Raw genomic sequence first — 18701 nt, 5'->3', positions numbered from 1 at the left:
TTTCTTTCTTTCTTTCTTTCTTTCTTTCTTTCTTTCTTTCTTTCTTTCTTTCTTTCTTTCTTTCTTTCTTTCTTTCTCTCTCTCTCTCTCTCTCTCTCTCTCTCTCTCTCTCTCTCTCCCTCCCTCTCTCTCTCTTGATAAAGGGTTTCTCTCTATAGTCTTGGCTGCCCTGAAATCACTTTGTAGACCAGGATGGCCTGCCTCTGTCTCCAACCCACAAGTGCTGATTGTACAGGCATGCACCACCATGACTGGCTTGAATTTTCAAAGATTCAGCTTGAAAACTGTTTAACTTCATTGAAAATAATATATGCTATTGCAACATAGCCCTCTCTGCTAGGTTTTATTCACAGTATATTCTTGCCAATGACTGACCACATCAATTCCTTCCCAGAAAGGGAGACCTCTTTGATCCCTATGAAGGAGGTCTGCCCTTTCATTGTTTTACTTCTAGCCAAGTCAGAAAGCTTGAAATCAAAGTGTAGTGCAAAGATAGAAGCTCCACAAGATGATTCCTGCCCTATATCCTTAGTCATCTGCTTAATAAATTACTCATCAAAAATGGCAGAAGACAGGATATGTTCACATGGTTTGTGTTTGTTTGTTTTTAATTTTTTAAAGTGCTATCAAAGTCTATATATATTTAAATGGACCATCAACCATGTAATGGCTGACCTAGAAGAAGCATCAAATATATACAAATTACACAGCTAAGTCAGACTCAAACCATTTTAGGTAGATGCTGGCAATTGTACATAGTACCTTAGCAACTATTACATGGAGTATATATACTTCATATGCTTGCCAGACTAATACAGCAATTCTGTCCTAGCGTAACTTTCCCAAACTACTGACTGTAAATTAAAATACAACTGGTGAAAAGTCAACATATAAAGCTGGGACCCAAGCAATCACAAGCTATTCTTCAACAAATGCCACAAATAACAGCATTCTAAAGGATTTTTAGTTTTGTCTCTGACTACATGAAAGGGCTGCATAATCAACGGAAATGTCTCCTAACCTTTTTCAAAATGCTGGGCTTGAGTTGATTTAAGTCTAAATTCAGTGATGTCTTTCTTTCTATCAGCCCAGAGTTTAGACTTCTTGATGTGTACTGATCAGCAACAGAGTTAGTAGTGTGAGCTAGCAAATTCTCAATCCCTTGAGAACAGAGAATGCAGAAGTTGCTTTTAAAAACCACATTTTATTGTACTGAATAAAACTGAGTTTTAAAAGTTAATAATCTTTCAGTTATAAAACTTGGAAATCGGGGCCCTAAATGGCAATTTCCTAGATAATTAAAGTTACAGCTCCAAAGCCCAGTTTTCTAAAGTGTTTTTTGTAGGACTAGAAAGAATTAAAAAAAAAATGAAGCTTATCAATGTGCCATAACAGCATCACTAATAAAAAGATCACCTCCTTTCCAAACACCAACAATCTCACGGAAACAGCAGCACAAACCGGTAACTGACTCATTAAAGCGATGTGGTAGCGCCCTCTTGTGGTTTCACTGAGCATGTTACCCTGAAGCTACATATCTCGTAACACAAAGAGTGGGAGATTTTTTTTTTTTAACTGCAATTAATACAAAGGAATGAACCACTGTGCTTCTGAGTATCTTCTCTTTTGCCTTGGAGAACATAGGTAATGCAATACATCCCTGAGAAGTATTCTCAGAAATCAAACTGATAGTACAGGAATCTTGGTAAATCTGACAGAGATTTACATCTTGGTTCTAGACCTTAACTGGGAGCTTTTTGCATTTTCTAGGTTGGCTTTTAAATCTAAGGGTCTCTCAAAAAACTTCACCAAGGCTGGCTCATTTAGCAGGGATGCGAGAATCTGTTCAAATGCAAAAGACCACTGATGTTCTTCTCTGGGAGAGGAAGGATCTTTCTCTACTTTGCTCTCTGCTTTCCCCTTATTGGGTCCAGAATCACAGGCTGTCTTGGAGAATCCTTTGGCTGATGATGTGGGGCTATGGAGTTTCCTTCCAACTTCTTCCATCCTGAGCAGAAGGTTGGTTACAACAGCAATGGCTTGATATAGTGCCTCTTCTTCGGGGTCCTCATGAAATAAATTATACAGGGTCTTTGAAAACTGAATAAATTGTGACTAGAAGACACAAGTTGGAAATACAATATTTAAACATTAGACTTAGTAAAATAAGTGGAACTTAGAAGTGGATAGCATCCTGTATAAAATTTTTAATACATAACCCTCGGCATACAGCTGAAGACTAAATCCATGATATGTCTTTGCTCATTCAAGGAAGGTAAGTCTAAACCATAGAAGACCATTTCATTTAAGCTCTCTTACACATTGACTAATCGAAGAATATCATATCCAAACTAATTTCTGGCAGTTTCATTGTCACTAAATATATGTGTTTGCCAGTATTATTTAGTGTTGGTGGATGATTTTGGTTATGCAAAGTTTCATGTTTTCCTCCAAGTAATTCTCATCAATCAGTTTTAAGAAAATGACTATGGACTTTGATTTGCTCTCCAAAAGCTACAATGGACAGTGAGCTAAGGTGACTTAATTTTAGGGAAGACTGACTTCTGAGACTTACCTAGTAGTGAAAGAACTCTAAGAAATCCCTTTGGATGGATTTTGGATGTGTGTCTTTAAAGGCAGACATAGGTCCAAAGTTAAGAGAATTCATTTAGTTTGCTAACTGCTCCTAATAATTCTAGATATTCCTAGAAAATATTTGTCAATTTAAAAGCTATTCACATCCAAGGTTCTGCAATTCAGGCATTTAACCTTACAAGTTTATATGTATATAGAACAAATACAAACATGTTTCATAAATATATTGTAAAATGCTTTACTCCTCCTTTTTGTTGTAAGATTCATGTATAATGATTTTAGAATGAACATCCCAGATTGGCTTATTTTTATAAAGTATTCATTTAATCATCAAACTGGAAAGTCCATTAAGACACTCAAAGCTATGATCGTTTTTGTTTTGGTAAAGCTCATGATCATCTGAATCTTATAAAGATAATAACCTATAGCTTATTTAACTAGTTTTATAATGGCATGCATTATTTTTTCTTTCCATTTCTCTTGCGCTATTGGTAACTGAAACATGGGCTTCATGCACCCACATTAATAAGAAAAAAAATTAGGAATTTTCACTTGGAAAATTCTATACCTGATTCATTCTTGGTAAATCTTTAATGTTTTCTTCTTTTTTGAGATGCTCATCTTGCCATTGACTTAAGTAGGCTTGAATGTCAATTTTTCCTTTGCCTGAATGAAAGAAATAAACATTTCTCTAATGAATAGGTCATATTTCCCTAAAATTCTCAAAAAGAATAACTGAAGTTGAAAGATATTTCACTGGGGTAAAAGAGCCCATCTTTTTCAATCCAGGATACAATCTGAATTTAGATTTGATCTTACTCACTGGCTTTCAGAATACATTCTCCACTTTCATTTAGACCACTGGTTTTCAACCACTGTTTGCAATCCCCTTGAGGGTCAAACAACCCTTTCACAGAAGTCGCCTAAGACCATTGGGAAATACACATATTTACATTATGATTCATAATAGTAGCAAAATTACAGTTATGATGTATCAACCAAAATAATTTTGTGGTGGGGGTCACCACAACATGATGAATTGTACTAAAGGGCCACAGCATTAAAAAGGTTGAAAACCACTGATTTAGACCAAAACATTTACTTTGGGAAACTTGAAGAACAGAAAAAAAATTAGCAAAGAGGAAAAATTATATACTTAAATTAAAATTGCATAGTTTGATCTGACATTAAATTTCATGTAGCTATAACCCATTGCTATATATCCTATCATACTTAATCTTTCCATATCAAGTTTTTCATATGTATATATGGAAGTGGTTAATGGTGGCTCTTTTTCAAAAATTGAAACCACTACTTATTGATTCATTTGTTCAAAGGGTTCAGTCAAGATGCTATTTGTGTGAGCTTTATTTTGTTTGTTTTTTATTTTTTATTTTTATTTTTTGTGTGACCTTTAAATTCTTATTTAAATCTTCTTGAAAACTGGGCAAAATACTGGAACAGTTGTGTTCAACTAGATCTTCAGCAAGCATTTATTTATATATTTTGTAATAAATTACAGTTTATTCAATTTGTATTCCAGCTGTAGCCCCCGCCCTCATCCGCTCCCAATCCCACCCTCATCTCCTCCCGTGCCCTTCCCCAAGTACACTGATAGGAGAGGTCCTATTCCCCTTCCCTCTAACCCTAGCCTATCCAAAAATTCTGGGCACAGGGGTCTTTTCTGAGACTGATACTCCAATCAAGGACCAAGCATGGAGATAACCTAGAACCCCTGCAGGGATGTAGCCCATGGCAGCTCAGTTTCCAAGTGGGTTCCCTAGTAATGGGAACAGGGACTGTCTCTGACCTGAACTCAGTGGCTGACTCTTTGATCACCTCCCCCTGATGGGGAAGGAGCCTCACCAGGCCACAGAGGAAGACAATACAGCAATTATTTTTAATTAGATGTTTTAAAATGTAGAATGATGAGCTTCAAATGAAGAAATTAATAGTCTATCAAAATATAAAATGTTCATACTAGTTTATTCAATATTTTTATATTTCTTTGCATTTACCTTAATTTAAAGAAATATTTCTTAAATTATCCTGAAATTTACATGTTAATTTTTTGGCATCATAGTTTGCAGTGAAAATAATTGAGAATATCTTAAATGTCTATCAGTATTGAGCTAATACTTGACAAAAAAATTATCTTCAAATCAAATCATGACATCTTCTGTTCCCATTAAAAGTTAAAAGAGCAAATGAATAGACATGGAAAATTATCCATGATATATTACAAAATAAAAACAGCACCAGTAGAACAGTGCTTATGGATATTTTAAAAAGAGAGATGTCTACATGTTTATGTATACACAGAAAGAAGTCTGCAATGGATATATCCAAAAATGTTATAGCCTCTACTTCTGGTTAGGTTTATCATGCTGGTTAGGTTTAGTACATGCTCTCTGAATTTCTACCACAAAGATTACGTATTACTTTGCTAATTAAAATAAAATACTTAAAATATTAAAAATGAAAATGGAGCACTTACTATTGAGTTTTTAGACTTCTGAGATGTAAGCATTACAAGAGGAAATAATAAATTGTTGTATTAACGTGATGTAACTAAAAACCTTATTGGGACAAATTTGCAGCTTTTATAGAACTCTACCTCATCCCCCTTTACACCCATTTATAGAATCAATAATTTAGTAAATTGAATGATATTCCTAGATTGTACCTTTTTCAGGGCTATTTCTTCCTGATTCTGTTTCCTTCTCATCTGCAGGCTTAGAAACTAAAGGGAAAAAAGAGAAACTGCATATTGTAAAATGTTTAGCAGGTATCTTTTTAAAGTAAAATAATATTTTGTATAGACTTAAAAGCCCTTATATTTTTCAAATATAAATACTTTTTAAAATTTTATTACAATTTATTCAGTTTGAATCCCAGCTGTGGACCCTTCCCTTGTTTCCTCCTAGTCCCACCTACCTTCCCTCTTCTCCCCCTATGCCTCTTCCCTTGTCCACTGATAGGGGTGGACCTCCTCTCTTTCTATCTGACCCTAGCCTATCAGATCTCATCAAGGCTAGCTGCATTATCTTTCTTTCTCTGTGGCCTGACAAGGCTGCACGCCCCCCCCCCCCACCCAGGGGAGGTGATCCAAGAGCTAGCCACTGAGTTCATGTCAGAGATAGCCCCTGAACCCCTTACTAGGGAACCCACTTGGAAACTACAGCCAAAAGGCTTCCTTGAATAGGGGATCTAGGTCCTCTCCATGCATGGTCCTTGGTTAGAGCATCGGTCTCTGCAAGACCCCCCCTGTGTCCAGGTTTTTTTGGCTCTGTTTTTCTCCTTGTAGAGTTCCTGTCCCCTACAAGTCTTTCTATCTCCCTTCTTTCATAAGGTTCCCTGCACTCTGCTCAAAGTTTGGCTATGAGTCTCCTTTGATACCCTCCTGGGTAGAGCCTTTCAGAGACCCTCTGTGGAAGGCTCCTGTCCTGTTCCTTGTCTTCTCCTACTTCTGATGTCCATCCTGTTTACCCTTCTGAGTGAGGATTCAGCCTCTTCTCTAGGGTACTCATTGTTCTTTTATTTAACCACAAAAAATTTATGTGACCTGACCTCCTAACATTAGAATGCAAAGTATTAAAATTATTCATAGTAAAAGAACACTGTAATGCATCAATTTTTTATTTTTATAACTTTTTTATATTAATCACATGTTATTTACTTTGCATCCCAGCTGTAGCCTCCTCCCTCATTCTCTCCCAATCCCACCCTCCCTCCCTCATCCCCTCCCATGCCCCTCTCCAAGTCCACTGCTAGGAGAGGTCCTCCTCCCCTTTCATCTGACCCTAGTTTATCAGGTATCTTCAGGACTGGCTGCAATGTCCTCCTCTGTGGCCTAGCAAGGCTGCTCCTCCCTGGGGGGGGGGTTGTCAAAGAGCAGGTCATTGAGCATCAAATTTAATACTTGTTTCTGAGTGATAGTTTCTTCATTTGACTGCCTTCAAATTAAGTTGTATTATTTTTAATACTGGGATGAAGGCTCCTCACCTAACAGAACTCTGAAGAACATGCCCTGAGTCCTGAGTATGGCAACAACTCACTGTAAAATCCTGTACAAGTCACTTCTTTCTATACTCAGTGCCATTATATCTTAAGTGGGCAGCCTTAAATAGACGATTTTTGAGGTTTTTGTTTTTGTTGTTGCTATGCTCACTTTATACACCAAATAGACACACGTACATATAAATTTTCTCTGTGAGAACATTATATACTTATGAAAGTGAATCAAATGACACACATAGGTGTTTCTCACTTCCAATTTATGTCAGAAAAGCAGATTCATCTTTGTAGGTTACACTTGATTTAAAAGAAGTAATCATTGTTTAAAAAAGACTTACGGATTATAAATCATCAGAGTCTATTGGCTTCACTGTCTTTTATCGAAGCATAAAAATGCTCTGATACAAACTAGAAATTTCATTAATATAACTGGAAATGAAATATATTATATATACTTTCTTTTAAAGACTTTAATAAAGAATTTCAATGACAAAAATTGTTGAATACGGTCTAATCAGTCAAACCAGCCTATAGACTATGCTAACTGCTACTAATCTGGAAACAACCCAGATGGTCCCTCAAAGGAGGAATGGATACAGAAATTGTGGTACATTTATACAATGGAATACTACTCAGCTATTAAAACCAAGGAAATCATGAAATTTGCAGGCAGATGGTAGGAACTAGAAAAGATCATCTTGAGTGAGGTAACCCAGAAGCAGAAAGACACAAATGATATATATTCACTCATAAGTGGATATTAGCCATATAATATAGGATAAATATTAAATCTATTAACAAGAAAGATTATGGAAGATGCTCAATCCTCATTCAGAAGGGCAAATGTGAGAGCCATCTGAGGCAGAAGACAGGGAACAAGACAGGAGCCTACCACAGATGGCCTCTGAAAGACTCTACTGATTGAGGTATCAAAGCAGAGGCTGAGGCTCATAGTCAAACTTTGGGCAGAGGACATGGAATCTTGTGGAAGAAAGGGGAGATGAAAGATCTGGAGGGCACAGGATCTCCAAAAGACCAACAGAGCCAAAACAAAAAACAAAATAAAACTGGGCCCTGAGGACCATGCTGAGACTGGTACACCATGTATAAGTATGTAGAGGATCTAAAACCCCTGCTCAAATGTAGCCCATAGACTCAGTCTCCAAGTGGATTCCCTAGTAAGGGGAGCAGGAGCTGTCTCTGGCATGAACTCAGGGGCAAGCTCTCTGATCATGGCCCTCTGGGTCGGGGAGCCTTTTCAGGCCACAGAAAATGACAATGTAGCCAGTCCTGATGAGACCTAATAGGCTAAGGTCAGATAGAAGGGGAGGAGGACTTCCCCTATCAGTGGACTAGGGGAAGCGAATAAGAGGAGAAGAGGGAGAGTGGGTGGGACTAGGATGAGACAAGGGAGGGGGCACAGCAGGGATACAAAGTCAATAAATTGTCATAAATAATTAATACAAAAATTTAAACAGTGAAAGTATAGTGACTCCAAATCACGAAGATCTCCACAAGTAAACAATCATCACGATGCCCATAGTCCTATCTACCTGAGAGCCTGAGGCAGGATGACTACTGTAGCCTAAGAGTTTGAGTCCAGTCTAAGAAATACAGCAAAACCCAACTCAAAACACAAATTCATTTAAAAGGTTAAACAAATATTTACCCTGGAGCTGACTGAAATAAAGTAATTCTTCTTTTGAAAGCTCATCGCCTTTTGAAGAAGTCTTAGACATCACTTCAGTATAAGCTGAAAACATATAACCGAAATCAAATTATGAGCAACAAAGAACACAGGAATGGTCCTTAATGCTCAGACAAGTTGACGAGTAGAAATTAGATGAAGTATATAAGAAATGTGCACATAAAAAATGTGGAAATAATATTGCTCTGCTCTGTGGAACTCCAAATTAAACCTTTAATTACATTGAGTTTTATGATTTCTCTTATTTGCTTTTCTTTCTTTCTGTTGCTTGGGAACTTCATACATTCATATATTATATTTTGATCAGTTCCATTTCCCCATTCCCTCTCCTGCAATGTCCTCCCTCTTCCATCACCACTATACCCTTCTAATTTTATGGGCTCTTTTATAAACCCACTGAATCCATTTGATGCAGAGGACTATCTGCTGGAGCCTGGGTAACCTACTTGCTCTTTGAGTGGATTTCTGAGTCATTATACATTGAAAAAGAAAATATGGAATTTATATTTTGCCTTAACATGAAGGCTCCGCATGGTCAAAACTCCTGCACTACTAAGAAGTGAAGCTGAGTGCTTTACTTTGTGCACCACCTGCTATTTAACAGAAACATATTTCCTATTTTAGATTCTGTTCTATTTAATAATCCTACTTTCAATCTCTCTACCAAAAATGCATGAAATGGAAAATTAAACATCCAAGTGGTAACCTAAGTTAATAACAAAATTATTCTTATAATTCAATTATTACGTAGTTTGTCTTTCGTGTTTAATGCTGTGCTTGTGATTTGAGTGTCTGAAGGGTAAAGATGTTTTTAGGATTTTGTCTACTAAATAATGATTCCTTGATAACCTGAAAAGCCTTTAAGAAGTTTTAAAATGAATCCAGGGAGAGCATTAGACAAATTATGACAAACTATTTGATTTTATGAATTACCTGATCCAGACTACGTTCTGCAATATTCTTTTCAGAGTAGAGATATGTTAGGACAGTGGGAGGGAAAAACATAAAGAGAACTGGAAGGGCATGGTAACTTTGAGGAAGTATAGAAGAATGGGAAAATAGAGCTTTGGAATCAGATGGATCCTATACCAGCTATGCTATATTTGGTACATACTTCAATCTTACTAATCCTCAGCTTCTTTTTTGTAAAAATTGGAAGGATAATATAATCTTTCAGAAACTGTGTGGCTAAAATAAGAGTACATATAAACTATATTTTATAATGTGTGTGGTTATGCACATGTTCATTTGTGTGCCCATGTATGTGTGGGCACGCCTAAGGTTGACACTGGGTATAGAGTGAATATATTCGGTACCATAGCTTTGCTCTGCTTCTTTTTGTAAATGTTTACTATACCTGCCCTCTGGCCCTGTACTGTCAATAATTCGTGCCATCTGCAAGTTTGTTAATCTTCCTAAGCTGAATCTATTCTAATAACAATGACAGCAGAAATTCAACATTGCCCCAATATTTAAATGATATATAATTTCTCGTACAAGGTATTATTTAAGAAGTTGCTAGCTGTACATGGTGGTGCATGGCTGTTATCCTTGCACTTCTGAGGCTGAGGTCAGCCTGGGATACATATTGAGATCCTATCTAAAACCACATAATCTATACATACATAATTAAACAAATGATTGCCTGAGGATCTACCTGAGAATCTCTCCCATAGATTTATTTCCATCTATACTTACATCTACACCAGCAAAAATACTTAGGATATTATTTGAGGGCTATAATGAAACAATAAGCTTATGTCACTTGTCACTTGGAAAATTATTTTAATTCATTAAAATGGGATTATATGTGTGACAATGAGGGTTATAATGGAATGAACTCTTAAAGACTGTTATATTCTTACCTGGAGGAATATGCAGCTTAAAAAGCAGCTTAAGCTTCTCAGTAAAACTTCCATTGTACATGATATCTGTTCAATGAAATTCAATTAGAAAAATCATGTATGTATTCATGATTTCAGCCAAATTTCAACCAAAGTGATTAAGATACAGACAATAGTCAGAAATTAAGATCCCAAACATTGTATTTCTTTCCTTTTTTAAAAAAAAATTTATTTAACTTTTATTAATTACACTTTATTCATTTTATATCCTCCCATTAGCCCCTTCCTCCTCCCTTCCTGGTCCCCCCTCCCCCCCCTTTCTGCAATGCATGCCCCTCCCCAAGTCCACTGATAGGGGAGGTCCTCCTCTCCTTCTTTCTGATCTTATGGCCAACTGACGGGCAGGGCAGAGTGAATGGAATTTTATGTAAGAAGTGGGAAATAGTAAGAGCTGGAGAGGACAGGAACTCCACAAGGAGAGTAACAGAACAAGAAAATTTGAACACAGGGAACTTCCCAGAAACTCATACTCCGACCAAGGAGTATCCATGGAGATAACCTAGAACCCTGACAATGCAGCCACTTCTGATGAGAACTGATAGACATTGTATTTAAGCTAATAGTTAAACAACTACTCAATTAGTAAGAATTTTTTTTCGAGCATATAAGCGAAACACTCCACAGAGGAATAACATGCTCTCTTCACTAGCTCCTTTTCCCCAACTTCATTATTTCTCTTTCTTTTTGAATGAGGCCTTACAATTCCTTTGAGGAAAGAACTTCTCTTCAGGATAATCTGTGAGAAGAAATCATTGCTGGAATGGGGTTATGAGAAACAAAGGAATAAAACCTATAACATATCAACTATAGGCACAACTCTTTTGGGATTTCTGTATCGCTTATCTAGGCTACACAGATAAATTTTTAACCAAGGGGAAATCCTTTTGTTGCGTCTATATATCTGTTGTGGAAAAACCATGGGCATTCTCTTTTTCCCTGTTAAAGCTTAAAACCCCTACATCTTACAGCTAGGTTGTGGCAAAAACAGATCAATATGTTTGCTTGTAGAGAAAGCTCAGTGTTTAAGAGCACTGGCTACTCTTCCAGAGGACTCAGCTTTAAAATTCCCAGCACCTACATGGCAGCTAATAGTGTGTAGCTTAGGTTTCTGAGGATCCAACACCCTCACATAGTCACATACATGGGCAAAACAGCAACATACATAAAAAAATCATAAAAAGATTATTATGCATTGGTTTATCAACAAATATATTTAAAAGCCCCATAATTACAAAATCTGAAGATAATGTAATCCAGAGTGAAACATCTGCCTAAACTAGCAGTAATAGGCAGAAGCATAAATAGTTTTTAGAGGTAGGGAAGATATTTCTGTTTTGCTTTAGAAAGTTGCAGGGCATCCGCCTACCAATTGCTGAGGAGAATTCTTTGAAGTTTATAAGGCAATCACAGTTCTCATCCAACAATCTGAACGTCCATAGAGCTAGTGAATCTCTGTTTGCAGAGTGAGCCCAGGGACTCAACAAGTGATACAGCATTCTGAATTGTTGGCAGTCAATTTGATATTGTTCCAAATATGACAGGCTGGGGTCATGATGCTTCAATCCTGGACAACTCAAATACCAATAACAAGATATAAATAGCTCTTTCTGTCAAAAACAAAGAAAAGAGGAAAGCCATTAAATCAGAGAAAAGCAAAAGCTTTCTCTTAAACATGTCTGTTAAAATAAAAATATATTTAAGAATAATTGTGACAAATTTCTGCTAAAAGATTAGTTTTCAATAAACAGAAACAAATATACCTTAAAAATGACATAAAGTTCATCCAGTTCCTGAAGGCTCATTTTCACATCTTGTGATACAACCCGCAACTTTAAAAAGATTAAAAATAATTTAGACCGAAATATTTCTGTTTAGAAAGTATCTCATTGAATTCACTTAAACTTTTCTTCTACCAAAACAATTTAGACTGTAACATTTCTGTTTATAAAGGCTCTCTTTGAATTCACTTGAAGTTTCCCTCTACCAGGAGAAAATGTTTAAACATACACATCGATTTTTACTGCAGCTGTATTAATAATAGCCGAATTATTTCTTGATTTTTAACTGTTAAATTAACCTTCTGTTTCTGATATAAATACTATTTGTATTTAGTGTACTATATAGTGTTAGACTATTTCTTAATACTTTGCTGATTATTTGGAAAAGTAAAATAGATTTTAGTATAATAAAAGATATCACAAATAAACATCATTGAGAATAAAAGCATAATAAATAGGCTGACAAAGTGGCTCAGTGGATAAAGGCACTTGCTACCATGACTGATGACCTGAGTTCAATCCCAGAGACCCATGCAGATAGAGAGAATCAAATGTCATAATTTGTACTCTGGCTTCTAAATGGATGCTATGGTACATGAGCGCAACCTCCCAATAATAAATATAATAAAAATTTAAAAAGACAATATATAAAGATGGATATGGAAGTCATTAAGGTGCCCAGCATATAGAATCAGCATTTAATAGTTATTAAATAGATTTCATAAGTGTTATACAAACATATATTTATGAAAATTAAGATAAAATAGAAGATTCTCTTGGAATATATGTGACCAAGATTAAATCAAATATATGAAAATATCTGAATAGAAAAACAGAAACGATAACCAAATAGCTACCATCACCAGAAGTCAGCAGACCCAAAAGGTTTTATAGTCTTTTTTTCTCTAACGTTCTTATGATGTAAGCTTAAGTATTCCAGAGGATAGAAAAACATGGGTTTACTACAAAATCTATTATGTGACATAAGTGAAACTGATCTAAGCATTAGAAAAGAAATTCTTAACTGGGTGTGGTGGAGCACACCTTTAATCCCAATACTTGGGAGGCAAAGATAGGCAGCTTTCAGTGAGTTTCAGGGCAGTCTGGTCTACATAGTGAGCTCCAGGCTGGCTAGGGCTATACCATGACATTATACCTCTAAAAAAGCAAAAGAAATTCTGAAATCAATGTAATTTTAACACAGGTGCAGAGAATCTTGCTAAACTATTTTGTTATTTTATCAAAATAGAGTATGGATATTATAGCCAAATAAGTTTCATTTAAAAGTGCAATGGAAGAAGGGGGAGTTAGTACGACCTGGAGAGGACAGGAGCTCCACAAGGACCAAATATATCAGGGCACAGGGGTCTGTCTTCTATGAGACTGTTTCTCTAACCAAGGACCATACATGGATATAACCTAGAACCCCTGCTCGGATGTATCCCATGGTAGCTCAGTATCCAAGTGGGTTCCCTACTAAGGGGAACAAGGATTATTTCTGACATGAACTCAATGGCTGGCTCTTTGACCTCCCCCCTGGCCCCCCGAGGAAGGAGCAGTCTTGCTAGGCCACAGAGGAGGACTTTGCAGCCAGTCCTGAAGATACCTGATAAGCTAGGATCAGATGGAAGGGGAGGAGGACCTCCCCTATCAGTGGATTTAAGAGAGGGGCAGGGAGGAGATGAGGGAGAGAGGGTGGGTTTGGGAGGGAATGGGGGAGGAGGCTAAGGCTGGGATACAAAGTAAATAACCTGTGATGAATATAAAAAATTAAAATTATAAAAAAGTGCAATGGAAGTCTAATAAGTTCTTAATAAAATTTACTATATTAATAAAGTAAAATGCCACACAATCTCAAGGTATGAAAATCATTCTATCAAAGTTAACACTCAGTATTAATTTAAAAAAAATAATTGTTCCAAACTTCAGTTAAAACTCTATGTTTGCTTGGAAACATGCTATTATTGAGTTTCATCTCAGCCTTTCAACCTAGAAACTTAATAAAAGTTCGTTAGTTTAATAAAGAACATCCTCCAGAAATCAATAGTAATAAAATATGAGAAGCATCTCTATTAAATTTAGAAATGAGTAAAAGGCCTACTTCTACTGCTTTTATTTAATAGTTCTTCAAGGTTTCAAGATCATGGAATAATATACACACAAAAGAAAAAGAGTATACATATTAGGAAGGGTCAAAAATCTTAGTACTAGAAATTATACAGTCTTTATTTAGGACACCAAAAAAGCCAAGTGAAAAATGGTACAATCAGTAAGTCAGTGTTGTGGCTACAATAAAACACAAGAAACCCAAATCAAGAGCTTTTGCATTTATACCAATAAGTAATTGGAAAATGTAAAAAATAAATCTCATTCATTTTAGTCACAAAAGTGCATTAGGACAAAATCAACAAGAAATATTTAAGGCCTACGTGCAGTTTTGCTTTATGTCAACTGAACACCAGCTAAAGTCATGGAGAGGAGGGAACCACAATTGGGAAAATGTCTCCGTAAGATCAGGCTTTAGGCAGTCAAGCTTTTAGGGCCTTTTCATAATTAGTGCTTGATAGATGAGGGTCTAGCCTACTGTGGATGGGCATACCCCTGATCTAGTGATCCTAGGTTCCAGAAGAAGGTAGGCTAAGCAAGCCATGAGGACCAAGCCAGTACACAGTACTCTTCCATGGCCACTGTATCAGTTTCTTCCTCCTCTAGGTTCCTGTCCTGACTACCTTAGATGAAGGACTGTGAAACGGAAATTTAAGAGAAATCAACCTTTTCCTCCTCAGATTGCTTTTGGTCATGGTGATCCATCACAGCAAAAGGCACCCTAATAAGACAATGAACAGGATCAAAACCACAAATGCTTTCTAAAAGGACATTTAAAAGTCAAATAAATACAACGGATATCAAAAAGAAAAAATAAAGGCTCAGATTTCAAAATGTCCTATAAACATACAGTAATTAAAATATATGACAAAGTTGCCATAACAAAAAAATAAAATAAAGATGTGCTTCCACGGATGTATATAAGAGCTCAATTTATGAAAAAGTATAATACAGTGAGAATATACAGTTTAATATTTTCAGGTAATGAATGGTTTTAGTTGGAAAATATTAAAGTTATATATAAAACAAAAATCCTCTAGGTATATTAACCCATACATTAAATGTTAAAATACTAAATGTTAAAACAGAAACCAGCATCAGTACTGTAAGCTGATTATACCAAATAGTGCTTTTATAATTTGTATAATTTTAGCTAGAGAAAGCGTAAGTTTTACATGAAAATAAGGCATTATGCAAAAAAGTAAAGATTTGACTATATTAAAATCTGTGATTTGCATACTCTGATAGATGTTATAAAACATGAAAGACAACAAAATAAGAGAGAAAATTTACTAAAAATACAAGTGTCAAAGAACTAATACTACTAATATTCAATGAGATCTTATATAGCATAGATAAAAAGATAATTTCATAGAAAATGGGCAAAGGCTATAAACAAGCAATTAAGAAATGGAAAGCTAATAAATATAAATTAGTAAAATGAAACTTTAAATGATATTCTTATACACCGCTGGTCTTACAATTTGTTGCAAATATTTTAGAGGATAATTTGGCAAGATCTGTCAAATTTTATATAAGGATACCCTCTGATCCAGCTTCTCCTAGGTAACTGAGTTGGATCCCTGGAACTCATACAGTGGAAGGTATAGAACCTATTCCAGCAAGTTGTCTCCCAGTTTCCACATGTGCATGCATGTGTGTGTACACATACAAAAATGTAACAAAATAAAAATATATGAATAAAAGCATTGACCAGTGTTTATGAGAACAGAACATAGAGAAATTTTAAGTGTGTATCAATAGCAAATATTGAAAACATTAGGTTGGTTATCCTCCAAAACTTGATAGTAAGACCCTCCCGCTGATCTCAATACACACCTGAGTCACAGAACATGGACAAATCTAGCTGGTACTAGATACTGCTATACATCTTCAGTCTTATTCAGCTGTGAACTCAGCAAGTTACAATACCTGCCTAGTAAGATATGCCCATTGGTGCAATAGTGGCTAACCAGATTTTTGATCAGATTTAAGGCCCATCACAACATGGGAACCATAGATTCTCAATGATTTATTGTTATACCCATGTATCAGCACATCACCCAAGCCTCATTAGAAAAGCTGCTTCTAACAGTAGACAGCAAATAATATAGAAACTGACAACAAGTCATTGGGAAGACAATAAGAGACTTCGAAGTATTCAACCCTAAATAGGATGTCTACATTACACCTTGCTTCACAAGGCTCAGAGATTTATGCAGAAGAGGGAGCAAGAAGACTGTAAGAGCCAAAGATCATGAATAACTTCATGGAAACAGTTTCTCAGACACAACAGGACAGATGCACATATGAACTCACAGTGATTATGATAGTGCGCATAAGACCTATATAAGCTCAAACAAGACAAAATCCCAGCATGTAGGAGGAGAGGCAGGCAAAAAAATCTTATGCATAGCTGAGAAGCTATTAACATTTGATAACTAATGGGAGAGGCAATATCAGTTTTCCAGTGTATTGACTGTACTCCAAGACAAGCACTGTTCCCAGGAGTATGCAGCCAACAAAAACTGGACTCAATGGATTTAAAAGAGTCAGAATATGAAGTTGAGTGGATAGGGAAGTAGGAAAGGACCTGGGAGGAGTTGGTGTAGAGGAATGAATGTGATTAAAATACATGAAATTCTCAAAGAATTATAACATGGTATACTACTTTGTGTACTAAAAATGAGTTAGATTTAATTGTACTGATACATAATGATCATTATATATTTGAGGGACTGGTATAATGTGTGATTTCAGTTTTGAAATCTATATGCTCTCTTTCCATTAACATGTATATATTTTATAATATTACATGGTAAAAAAGAAATGTAAGTCCACTGATAGGCGAGGACCTCCTCCCCTTTCATCTGACCCTGGTTGGACTTGCAAAGGGGCAGGGAGGAGATAAGGGAGGGAGGATGGGACTGGGAGGGAATTAGGGAATGGGATACAGCTGGGATACAAAGTTAATAAACTATAACTAATATTAAAAAAATTAAAAATAAAAAAAAGAAATGTAAGGATACACCAGAATCATTTTAAGTTACTTGTGTGGTAAGAAAATTTCAGTTTCAAAATATTTCTATAATGTTTTAAGAATCTGTAGTAAACCTATGCAACTATATTTTAACTTAATATTAGAAACAAAGGCTATTTCTTATGCCACAGTAACACTATTGAATTATTTAATTGAAATATAAACCTAGGATCTTCAGAAAAGTTAATCTTCCAAGATTGTAATCGCTGAGGACCCAATATTTAAGCAAGGTTTAGAAGATAAAAATTCATAATGATGAAAAAAATCAAATGGTATAGAGAAATATAAATGGCAAGGTAAAGTTTTTCTCCTTGGAATCAGTGATCTATTCATCTCACTGACCAGAGGAAAACAGAATTAGCAACCACCTATGGAACCATAGAAATATTTTAAGAATGGACTCTCTTTCATACCCTTCAAATTTTGCTTTCAGTATTATAGAGAAAAAGTATTTATTGGAAGCACTGACTATTATGAGGGTCAGCTAATTTTTCTTAATTTTAGATTTGTATATGTACATATGAGGGTTTGTGCATTTGAGTGCAATGCCTGTGGAGGTCAGAGAAGGGTGCTACATTCACTGTAGCTAGAAGTGTAGGTGGTTTTCAGGGCCTAGATAGGGATTTTAGGGACCATAAGTTAATTCTCCAGAAGAGCATGTTCTGAACCACTGAGCCATCTCTCCATCCAAGCTACTCTTACTGAAGCAGCATGATACAAAGTGTATTGCTAAATGCCTGCATCACAGCATTCAGTACTGTTTCACAGTAAATTTTGAAGGTCAAATAATACAAAATATGTTGAAGTAAACACACACATTGAGCAAAAAGAAAACAACATCTCTCCTCTAAGGCAGGAACCTAGCTCTAAAGTTTAGCCTTTTCACTTCATTTTTTTAATTTTTTTTATTAATTACACTTTATTCATTTTGTATCCCCCATAAGCCCCTCCCTCCTCCCCTGCCAATCCTACCCTCCCTCCCCTTTCTGCATGCATGCCACTCCCCACGTCCACTGATAAGGGAGGTTCTCCTCTTCTTTCTGATCTTAGTCTATCAGTTCTCATCAAAAGTGGCTGCATTGTCCTCTGCTGTGGCCTGGTAAGGCTGCTCCCCCCTCAGGGGAAAGTGATCAACGAGCAGGCCAATCAGATTATGTCAGAGGCAGTCCCTCTTCCCATTACTATGTAACCCACTTGGACACTGAACTGCCATGGGCTACACCTGTGCAGGGGTTCCAGGTCATCTCCACGAATAGTCCTTGGTTGGAGTATGAGTCTCTGGGAAGTTCCCTGTGTTCAAATTATCTTGTTCTGTTGCTCTCCTTGTGGAGTTCCCGTCCCCTCTAGCTCTTACTATTTCCCACTTCTTACATAGAATTCCATTCACTCTGCCCATCAATTGGCCATCAGGCTCATCATCTGCTTTGACAGTCTATACTGCAGAAGCTTTCAGAGGCCCTCTGTGGCAGGTTCCGAGGTTGTTTCCTATTTTCTTTTTCTTCTGATGTCCATCCTCTTTGCCTTTCAGGATGGGGATTGAACATTTTAGTTAG

General features: G+C 36.3%; 1 protein-coding gene across 1 annotated transcript in view; it reads right to left on the bottom strand.

Annotated features, from left to right (window-relative positions):
• Positions 1-20: 20 nt before the first annotated feature.
• Tbc1d8b (TBC1 domain family member 8B) overlaps positions 21-18701 on the bottom strand; it is a 113307-nt gene continuing 94626 nt past the window's right edge. The window contains exons 12-18 of the mRNA XM_055618378.1: positions 11985-12053; positions 11591-11831; positions 10186-10251; positions 8282-8365; positions 5282-5338; positions 3164-3261; positions 21-2115 (exon numbers count right to left, since the gene is read on the bottom strand). Coding sequence (XP_055474353.1) covers positions 1723-2115; positions 3164-3261; positions 5282-5338; positions 8282-8365; positions 10186-10251; positions 11591-11831; positions 11985-12053 — 1008 coding nt within the window. The 3' untranslated portion in view covers positions 21-1722. The remainder of the gene's footprint in view (positions 2116-3163; positions 3262-5281; positions 5339-8281; positions 8366-10185; positions 10252-11590; positions 11832-11984; positions 12054-18701) is intronic.

Source organism: Psammomys obesus, unplaced genomic scaffold, assembly GCF_907164565.1.
Source record: "Psammomys obesus unplaced genomic scaffold, mPsaObe1.curated_primary_1811, whole genome shotgun sequence".
Taxonomy (NCBI): domain Eukaryota; kingdom Metazoa; phylum Chordata; class Mammalia; order Rodentia; family Muridae; genus Psammomys; species Psammomys obesus.
The sequence above is the reverse complement of the archived record's forward strand: the minus strand, read 5'-3'. Positions and strand labels throughout refer to the sequence as shown.